General features: G+C 34.3%; 1 protein-coding gene across 1 annotated transcript; it reads right to left on the minus strand.

Moving 5' to 3' along the window:
- Positions 1 to 2,884: 2,884 nt before the first annotated feature.
- On the minus strand, positions 2,885 to 11,135 carry LOC130408187 (allatostatin-A receptor-like). Its single transcript, XM_056731669.1, has 3 exons — positions 10,827 to 11,135; positions 10,618 to 10,706; positions 2,885 to 3,755 (listed from the first exon to the last, which is right to left on the minus strand). The coding sequence occupies exons 1-3, from the start codon at positions 11,133 to 11,135 to the stop codon at positions 2,885 to 2,887; spliced, it is 1,269 nt and encodes a 422-aa protein (XP_056587647.1).
- Positions 11,136 to 11,335: the final 200 nt, after the last annotated feature.

The following is an 11,335-nucleotide window of genomic DNA, read 5'->3' on the forward strand; positions in this document are numbered from 1 at the left end:
TACTGATCTATGTACAACAATCAGATTATAGATTGATGTTGTTTGTTGTATTAGAATTAGAATTAGCTTTTAAAATCTACAGTAAGCAGCTGAAGTCGAATTTCGTGAGAAAAAGCATCTTCATTACATGTTTAAAGAGCGAAGGGAAACAATCTTGATAAGATACAAAATCTGATGGAGCCCACCCTCATTTGGCATTGCGAGAGTGATATTGTTTACATCCATACAGCAATGTTAAATGTTTTTTTTTCAGTTCGGAAAAACAATAAAAGTAAAGATTGTGTTACCTGAAGAGTAAATACTCTGTCTGTGGACTGCCTGGTTTTCAGCAGACTGTCTGATTCTAAGACTAACATGAGCATCAATACAGAAACACGTGATATCGTATGCAAACATTCACAGGACTCAAAAAGAAAAATTGCTTGGAAATACTTGTCAACTAAACATGTTTTGTACTAACTTGAATTATTGGTTTGTTAAAAAAACTTTCTCTTTCAGCACGTCAAAGCGGTTGATTTAAAATTGAGTGATATACTTAAAGAGTAGCTAACATGACATCATGAAAATGACATTTCGTGCAGTCTGTTATGTTGCCGTATTTGAAAGTAAGCTGTCTGCCAAGTTGTAAGTCCGAAGGTGAATAAATAAAAAGTTATTTGCTTGTAAAAATGGGAGTCGACTCTGAATCACACAAACGAGTCGTGGACGCATATCTACGTCACTATACATAGTCTCCTTCTACGTTTGGCTGAGACTTACGCGAAAACTTATCTCTCCTCCCCCAAACACTGTCGCTCGTTTGTGATGCGTGTGTATCATGTCTAGAGTCTGTGTTCTACGGTGTGAAACTAAGTCCGTCTTATTTCAACTACCAAACGAAGAACGTCTGAGGGAACAATTCATTTTTCAAACGATACCAAAGGAGTATAACCCCAGGATTTAACTGTGCGCGCATCATTTCATTTAATAATCATGGCGCGTTCACTGCAGTGTATGTGAAACGACTATCAACTCTATTTGGACCTGTTAGCTCCACCGAATCCCAACCTGTAAGTTTGACTTGATTTTTGTCTTAACTTCAAGAAATATTTTTGTACCTTAGTCTGTGTTTAGCAGACATGCATATAACACTAGCATTAGCATGTAGCGTTATTTCTGGGGTGTTACAGTTTGTTTATCTGACTATTAACGTTGCATTTTGACACATTTGCCGCACGTGCACCTATATAGATATGCATGTTGTCACACTGGGAGTTTTTATGAAAAGAGTTGTCATTTGCCACTGACACTGGATTAGCGTCTTATGATGCTTCCTCGTCAGACTCGGCCTCATATTGGTACGGTAAAATTGCCGCCATCTCTAGCTTCACATATAATATACATGACATCCAACCACATGTAAACCGTAATCCTGAAATGATGGTAGTGGGGTTCAAGTTGCGACAAATGATGAACGCGTTTCAACAACGGACTACACCATCTGACCAATCACATGACACAAGGTTAGCGGGTAGGCGGGGCCTAAACGGATGAATCGTGGAACGAATCATTTGAGAGTCAGTCAAGAAATAAGGCACGAATAACTGGCTATTATTACGAGATTATAGTGTTTTTACACATTGTATTTACATAAACTTGTTGTTGGACACTCCATAAACCAAAGTAGGGCCTAAAAAAACATATGTTAGGTACACTTTAAGAGTTAAAGTTGTATTTAGCTATGTACCATGATATAGGTACGTTATCACTTTGGAAATGTTGCTATTATTTTGCTATTTAATTTATTTACATATAATATACTGCATTTCTGGGTACTCAAAGCGGTTTGCATGGAAGGGGAAATCTCCTCAACCACCACCAATGTGCAGCATCCACCTGGATGATGTGACGGCAGCCATTTTGCCTGGAACGCCCACCACTCATCAGTTAATTGGGGGAGAGGAGACAATGTTATGAAGCCAATTAGTACATATGGGGTTGATTAGGAGGGCATAATGATGTATAGAGGCGAATGGAAAAATTTATTTACATTATTTACATTTTATGTTGTGTGTATTTGGAACTTAGAAAACAAACGTGATTTGTCAGTCATATGGAATGCAAAAACTTTAAAGCTCAATATCTTAAAACTGCTCAGAGTTTAAAGGTGGCGATGTGCTGTGACCAAGATGAACGGGTCCTTTTTTGCATGACGCACATTCACACCCTAACAAAATATTATAAATGGATCTGAATTTAATATTAACAGTTAATAATAATTTCATTACTTTCAAGTGAATTGTATTACCCAGTTCAGTCTGCTCAAATTGTGTTCATTTCATAAAATTCTGCTAAATATTCTTTGGAAGGGCTCATACCTAGGCAAATATATTAGCTACTGTCAGACATTTTTGATTTAAAAGCTAATATATTTAAAATATATAATATATAAATAAATAAATAAATATGATATGTTAAGTATACTGTAATATATTTAAAAAACATATTCACGAAGATTATTATTATTTATATATATATATATATATATATTAAAACTCTCTCTTTCTCTCAACAGGTAGTGGTCTAGCTTTTGTTTAAACTAGTAGCTTTGTATTGGCACCTATTGTAGTATTGCTCCTGTATGATATATTGCTTATGTGCTCCATAAACTCTTTGTAAGTCGCATTAGATAAAAGCATCTGCTAAATGACTAAATGTAAACAAAATGTATCCAAATACACATAAAATATCAAAATTGACATCAGAATAACCAAAGAATAGATTAATTAAATGTATGCAAACAATATGTTATCAATTTGTACAAATTGATAATTAATCAATTATTGGGGAAAAATTGTCATTGATCGTTTTTATAGTAAAGTAATCATGTTTTATTCATCACATTTTATTGAGAACAGAGGCAGGAGAATTTCATAAATCGATTCAGAAACAGAGCAGGTTGTGTAAAATTAGCCAGCATAAAACAAAATAAAGTTAAAGTCCACAATGGTTGAATATTATGCTCTGTTAGCATGCTAATAAAGACTGATAAAACATATGGAACGTAAACAATAATCATGCTCACAGTAGTTATTAGAATGAGATTAAACGCTCTTTTCTTCATGTGGTTTTCCTCCTCTCTCTCTCTCTCTCCTGGTCCTGACTGCTTCAGAGCTCTGAGAACAGCCTGACAACAGAACAACTGGATGGAGAGAAAGACGAGGAACTGCATTAAAATGAACCCTCTTAACACATTAAAGTTAAGTTCAATCAATTTGTACATAAAGGAACATGAGCAAAAAATGATTAACCAGGCGACAGCAGAACACATGAGTCTGTATCTGAGAGGTTTGTACTTCAGAAAGATCACAGGATGAACCACTGCCAGGAAACGCTCGACACAGATCAGACACTGAAACAGAGGACGACCGGTGTAAATTAGTCCTAAGCTTAACCTTAAATATGTTAGGAGACTTGAAACCCAGCATGAAAGAACACACAACAGACAATACAAAGAGATACCAATCTCACAAATGGAGAAATTGAGATTGAAAATGTCTGATGCAATTCCATTTCCTCTTCCTGTGACGATGAGCCATAAAACATAACAGTGTGTTGGAAAACCCAACAGAAAGTTGATCTCGTAGACGTTAATGTCTATAGTGTTTATACATCTAGATGTCGAGTTTGTGGATGCTTCAGATGTGATGATGTTCACTGCAGAGAAATTCATTTCCACTTTGTTTGTCTTCTCCACACAGAAGCTCACAAAATGTCTAGAGAAACATGAGCAAAAAGCAAAGAATACACATTCAAATCTATATTATTTTGCACTTGCTTGACAATAAAAATAAATCACCCAATTTCGTATACAAGTCCCACACATTAATCAGATAAAAACAGTTACACAATCTATAGTACAGAAAAAGAAGAGGAGTCACCTCAAGAGTAAAATGCACTGTTTCTCTGTCTTTCAGAGCTGTTACAAGATATATGTAATGCTTCCAAAGACACACGTCACATATTAAAACTTATGCAAATAGTGAATACAGAAGCTATTCGTTATATAGAATGTGTTTTCTGCGATGTGTAGTGGGATCCTCTTTCTGTGTTTTTTAACCTGCAGGTGTTATCATTATGAACATTTTCATACCAATGATTTAGAGACGTCTGACAGCTTTATGGCACCACCTGGTATGTAAATCTAAACTACAAAGCCTGTTTTTTTGGAGAAAAGCAAAATCAAAAGTAATTTGACAAACAAATCTAGGAAATTTCTGCCCCATATTAGTACCATTTGCCACCTAAACTAGTACATCATATCTTAAAATAAAGATCACTTTTTTTTGCACTTACATTATAGGAAAAGAAGTCTACTTTACATATAAGCATTTTGTCCTGTGAAAAATAATAAGAGATGATCAGGGCCCACGTTATAAGAAAAAAACAAATAAAGCTATAATTTTTACACCCAGAACATATTGTGGTTTATTAATGTATGGCAGTTGCAGGGTGTTTGTTATGTGTTGTGTGAAAAGATGCATGGGTTAGTGCCTTCACCGAAGTTTTACACAATATTTTTTTTGTTTTTGCAAATAAACTCTTCATTTAGACAGAATGCCTCCAAATTTTTTCTAGGATCTTGTTTTCTATTCTAGTGTATCATTTGCAATACGAAAATATCCATTCATTATTTATGTACGCCAATTTTTAAGTGAAAGTGTTATAGTGGTAGCCTATTAACTGTCACCCGTTCCGTATACGGGACATCTAAGTTTGTGTCGATATTGTGCATGTAATTTCTAATCGAATCATGACAAACTATATATCATTGGAAAGGTCTAAGACTCTAGAATACAGATTTCTTTGGTGATTTTTTAAATACTTTATGTAGGGAGAGTAATTGATTCTTTTTTGTAATGAGTGTGCTTAGATTTTTGTAATCCTTCTGCGACCCATATTTTTTTTAAGTATTTTTTAATCAAAGAAACGCTTAAACTTTTTTAATTCATTTTTTACAATAAACCTAACAAAATACCTTAAATTTTTTTTTGTGCGCAATAAACAGCTACTCTTCTTTTTAAAAAGCGAGACCAACCGTTAGTCTGTATTGCAAAGAATTCATGATTTACAGCCATTTTAGTTCCGACATGCGTTTTCATGTGTAGGCTCAAAAAGGGCTCCGACAGTTAACAGGTTTAAATGAAATATTTTAAATACAAATGATGATAATACAAAAATGCAAAATATACATGACATATCATTTGAGATTGATATAAGCTTGAAAAACGTATATTGGTAATAATAATCAACTTTACGGATGTGTGGACCAGTGTAGATGTAGTTTAAAAGTGAATGATAAGAAATAAAAAGTTATGTACAGGTTCAGTGAATCATTGTTTTGTCTCAGTCACAGTTTTCCATCCCTGTGCATATAAAGAACAGGTTGCACAAAAGCGGTCAGAATAAAACAAGAAAGACTTATGAAATCGCCGATTGCATTACTCCGTTTTGTCAGAACAGTGAGGAATCCAGTGATAATAAAAGGTACAAACATTATTATCATGTTTACAGTAGTTATTAGAATTATGTAAAATGCTCTTCTCTTCATGTGGTTTTCCTCCTCTCTCTCTTTCGCTCTCTCTCCTGGTCCTGACTGCTTCAGGACTCTGAGAACAGCCAAAAGGCAAAACAACTTGATGGAGAGGACGACAAGGAAGAAAACCGAAAAGAACCATGTATATGCAAGCGTGCCAAATAATATCAAAGTGATAAGGCAGCACAAACAAGATGCGAGACTAATGATCCAGGCAGTGGCGGAGCAGATCACTCGATATCTGAGAGGTTTGTACTTCAGAAAGGTTACAGGATGAACCACCGCCAGGTAACGTTCGACACAGATCAGACACTCAAACAAACAACGTCCAGTGATGACTAGTCCTTGTGAAATAAGCCGTAATATAGAGAGACTTGGAAACCTTAGAAACACAACATAAGCAAAACAATCCAGAGTGTAAATCATCTCACAAACTGTCAGATTAAAGTTAAAGAACTGTAATGCAATTCCTCGCCCTGTGACAATAAGCCACAAAATATAGGAGTGTATCGGAAGACCGATCAGAAGATTGAAGCACAGCAAAGAAGTTTTGAGATCCCTCAACACCAAATCTAGTGATGTGAGATTGACAGGATAAACCTCAGATGAGGTGATGTTTTCCTTGCCGATGTTCATCAGTGACTCTTTTGTTGAAGATTTGAACAGTTGTAATCTACCGGGAGACATAAGCATGGTTAGAAAATGCAGTGGAGCAAAATAAATCATATTCTTGTTGCCCAATGAGCCGCAGATGGCCGTTGTGGTGAAAAAATATTAGTGGGAGGAAGCCAAACTAAGTTACAAGATTCCTATTGCATGAACTTATTGGAACGTGTAATACAGTCATATGATACAAAATACTAATAGAATCTCACATTTAAATACAATCAAATTCGATCAAATAATAAAACAATACCAACAATACCAGGAATACGTTCAGCAAAGATTAGCATTTTGGAAGAATGTTTAACACATTCAGTTGAAATTCAGATATTTAGACACATGTCTGAGTCCTCAAACACATACACATGCTTTAGTTATAAAAACAATTTAGTGTGAAAAAATAATATGAGAAAGGAGTTTGTTACCTGATGAGTAAATGCACAGTCAGCCTAGTTTTCAGTACATTGACTGAATCTATCTTCACACATATAAGCATCATTACATAAACACATGCAAATATTTTTCCATAAACACACTGCTAAAAAATGAACAGCTCTTTGAACAAATATTTGTCAAAAAAGAAAAGAAAAAAATGGACTACATTAATAAATAACCTTGAAATAAATAAAGAACAAAAATGTGAATAAAGAATAAAAAAGTATGTGTCTCTTAATGTGATTTTTCTCACCTCTCTCTTTCTCTCTCTCTCTCTCTCTCTCTCTCTCTCTCTCTGTCTGCTGTTACAGTTTTCTGAAAAAAGCTAAACAGTTGAAAACTTATTGTTGAATACGATATTATAAAAAAACTTTGACTTTGCTTGTAAGTTAACGTTAGCTTAAGCCAGGAGATTGAAAGGTTTTTAATATGATGACAATTTCAGTATTCTTTTGCCTAAAATATTTCAAACAAATTGTTGATAGATTAGAGACCATATTTTCTTTTTTCGGAAGTCTGGCTCGATGAGCTTTGCCAGATTGACTCAACAGATCCCATACTTTATCATAAACGCATACCACCTATATAACGATATCGCATAACACCTGCTATTAATGGATGATAAAACAAAAGTGAAAACCTTAATGAAAGCATTACATTGCAAGAAATCAAAAAGAACATTTTGTAAAAAAAAATTATCTTCAAAAATAAGGTGAAAATATAGGTGAAAATATAATAAACTAGTATGTAATAGTCCAGAGAGTTCAATAAAATAAAAGTTGAAGGCACATAATTGTATGAAAATGACATTGTAGAATAACAAAAAAATTGTTTACTGTAAAAATCACATTCTGCCCCCAAATCCAAGCTAACTGAAGTGTATGCTGTCATGAAAACAAAGAAAGTATTATTACAAATAAAAGTAGTTTTCCATTAAACCTTATAGTTTAAATATTTTGCAGATTCCCTGATCAAAACTTTACGCAGATCAGACGTAGAAGAGCCAGCCATAAAAAATCCAACAACCAGCGCTAGAATTGGAAAAGCCAGTAGAAAGCAGTAAAATGCCATCGTTTAAGAATGCAGAAATTCAGAGAGCTGAATGCAGGTTTTAAAGAAGGGCTGTTTTACATGTTGTCCCAAAAATATTTTGTTGCATCATAGCTGTAAATTAATTAATCTTACCTTTGGCATTAAAGAGACACATCGTACACATTCAAGCATTAACTTACCCACATTGTTTTGATGGTTTGTGTATGATTTTTTATTATTTAAATGTTTAACATACTGCATGTTGGCATGTTTATGCTGAGTCACTTTGCTTGTACCAATTGTGGATTCACATATTTAAATATTATCTGAACTAATCTCTGTTCTGAAAATGCAAATAAAATGAATCAAGATATGACCCCTCTCAATTACATAGATAAACAAATGTTTGACCATCAATTGGCCACATATGGCATGCAACACTCTTGATTAACCCAATAACCTTTAAAAGTGTATGTTTCTTAAATAGCTTTCTAAGGTACAAAAGTCAAATAAAATGACGGACGAGTTATGTGATTTCTACTGAGTTCATTTAGATTACTTTTTAAACATCATTGCAATTTACTTAGCAAACATTTAATGGGAGTATCCAGCTTACAGTAGTGATGCTGCATCCTTAATTGCATATTGTAATATAGGTCTATATTTGACACAACGATGGGTTGAATCAACCCTGAATAGGGTAATTGAAACCCAGCGGTTGGGTTTGTCCATACAGTCTTTTACCCAACCATGTGTTGAAGTAACACACATTTTTTAGATTGTAAGAAAGCTGTGTTGTTTCATGATGTATTTGCCTGTTCTATTTATTTTTAGATCAGATACCGCATGCTAAATGACAAATTATTAAAACTATAACAAATCTAATCTAAAACAGCAGTATAATTAAAAAAATAAAATAGGAAATATATGGATTGGGAGAACTTTTGTACCTATAAGGATTTGTATCTACAGATGATAAAATACAAGTACGGTCTTAGGGGACAATGATATACTGTTTAGTTTAGTATTTGCTTGTTTAGAGAGATGTTACTTAACATAGAGAAGCCGCCTTCCGAGTTAACTCCAAAAAGTGTGGAGATTTGCAAAACTCATGTCTTTGGCTTGCTCACAAAGCTCGTGAAGTCTTTTTACACATTCCATCACAAAGGCACGGTAAGTTTCAAAACTCCCACTATACTCATTCTTGATGTGATAATGTTATATATCATGTGTATGTGACAAACCACTTGACAGTAAAGTGAAAGTGTCTGCAGCTTTGCTTTTTTATTTTTATGTTTATTTCTTATGTAATTTGGAATTTATCTGTGGTTGTTTCTATTTAGTCTAGTTTTGTAGTTATTTAAGTTTTCATCAGATGCAAACACCTGACCCGTAGTCGATTTCCGCTCTGTGTTTGGTCATAAAATAACAATTTATATGATACTTAATTGATATAAATATTCACTTACATTATTGTGTGTTAATTATATAACACAGAATAAAAACTACTCAACAGTAATTGATTCTATGCGAAGGGCTACTGGAGGTCAAATTATATTGTTGCCACTGAAACCATCTATAACTTATATATAGACGTATAGTATCAACCCAAGTAACTATGTAACTATAAACACATAGTTACAAATGATGATCTGCTAATATGGAATAATAATTATTTTTTAGTTTTATTGAATATTAATTGAATTATTTATTTAATAAACAGTTCCTACACATTTGAAAAAATCCTGGTTTGTTTCGACCAAAGACTGGGTAAAATAAAGATAATCACGACAATTGGTTTCAATTACATAATATAATGTCCATATTTGACCCAAACATGGGTTGAAACAAACCAGAATTTTTGATAGTTTTCACCACATGCTTTCACTTCTCTTGCAGGTTTTACACCAGACTATTTTGTCACAGACAGAGGTTTAGAAAAAAGTCTACCTCCTGATTTGTTGCAAAGACCCAGGAGAACACAGATACTGTAATATATCAAGAACATGGCTACACGATTTGTAAGCAATTGCAAGGCATCTCCATTTCTTAGTCTATGAACAGTGAATCCTATCCAATACTCCTAAACCTTACCATCACACAAACCTTTCTGCATTTAGTTGAATTTATGAGCTGTATTTCCCAAAAATGTCCCCACAAGATCAAACTTTGCTGCTATTATATTATTATATTTGTGGGGACATTTGGTCCGTTTACTTAAGAGTTGATCAGGACACACGGCCAGAAAACCTCATTGTCCAATGGTTCACACAAAGAAAGTGAATGGTGTCATCTATTGCGTCATTTGTTTTTTATTATTATTACAGTAAGACTTTAGATGTTATTTTTTTTTAAACAAAGCATGTACATTAAGTTTATTTTGCTAAATTACTCTAAATCTTATGGGTAAAGGCTGTTTTCATTTACAATGCGTCATTGTTCCTGTGAAAAATGAATGTTCCTTAAACAGTTGCATTTATTATTACTAATTTATGATAAACATCTAGACACTTTCTACAAGTCATAAAATTCATTTTCCGAACTTTATCATTTGAGTTTTTGCCTGATTGGACACAGAGTTGCACATATCACAATTTTACAATGCCTTCAAATGCATATCCAACAAAATGTCATTTTTTTCATTTTAGTAGAATTAATGCGTATTAATAAAAGGCAGTTTCCCCACCCGATAGAGATATAGAAGAGGCTGCACCAAACCAGCAAAAACAAAACAAACATAAGCCATCGATTCAAATATGTGAGTATTTTCTGACGTACACGTATCAAAGAATGTTAAAGTAATATATGGAGCATATATTAGAACTGTGGTCACAGTAGTTATAAGAATGAGATGAAACGCTCTTCTCTTCATGTGGTTTTCCTCCTCTCTCCCTCTCTCTCCTGGTCCTGACTGCTTCAGAGCTCTGAGAACAGCCAGACAACAGAACAACTGAACGGAGAGGAAGAAGAAGAACTGCCCCAACCACGAAATAAAGTACACCTGAAGAAGTAAAAAATACAAAGTGAGAAAATTGAAAACACAGGCGCTAAGACACGTGACCCAGGCGATAACAGAGCAGATCAGTCTGTATCTGAGAGGTTTGTACTTCAGAAAGGTTACAGGATGAACCACTGCCAGGTAACGCTCCACACAGATCAGACTCTGAAACAGAGGACGGCCGGTGTTGGCAAGTCCGTCGAAAAAATCCACAACTTTCAAGAAAATGACAAATACATAGCTGAGAAGACCCAGTATAGCCTCCATGCACAAGAGTATCTCACAGACCGCGAGATTGAGATTGAAGATTTCTGCTGCCAGTCCGTTTCCAGTTCCTGTTAGAATAAGCCATATCACATAAGAGTTGATGGGAAAACTCAAGAGGATAGTGATAATATCTACCACAGAGAAAACTGCGAAGCCCTCATTCATCCCAGTATCATTACAGGATGAATAACTAAAAGAATTCGATCGATCCATGTAGATCCCACTGGAGAAATTCATCTCTTCAAGGTGTGGTCGATAAATTTCAACTGTGGTCTGTAAATGATGGTAAAAGGAAATGTAAGTCCATTTAGTATGATCAAATTTCACTTTTATAAAATTACATTTCTTTCCAGAATATTTTAGAA

The sequence above is a fragment of the Triplophysa dalaica genome, chromosome 19, assembly GCF_015846415.1.
Source record: "Triplophysa dalaica isolate WHDGS20190420 chromosome 19, ASM1584641v1, whole genome shotgun sequence".
In the NCBI taxonomy this organism is placed as follows: Eukaryota; Metazoa; Chordata; class Actinopteri; order Cypriniformes; family Nemacheilidae; genus Triplophysa; species Triplophysa dalaica.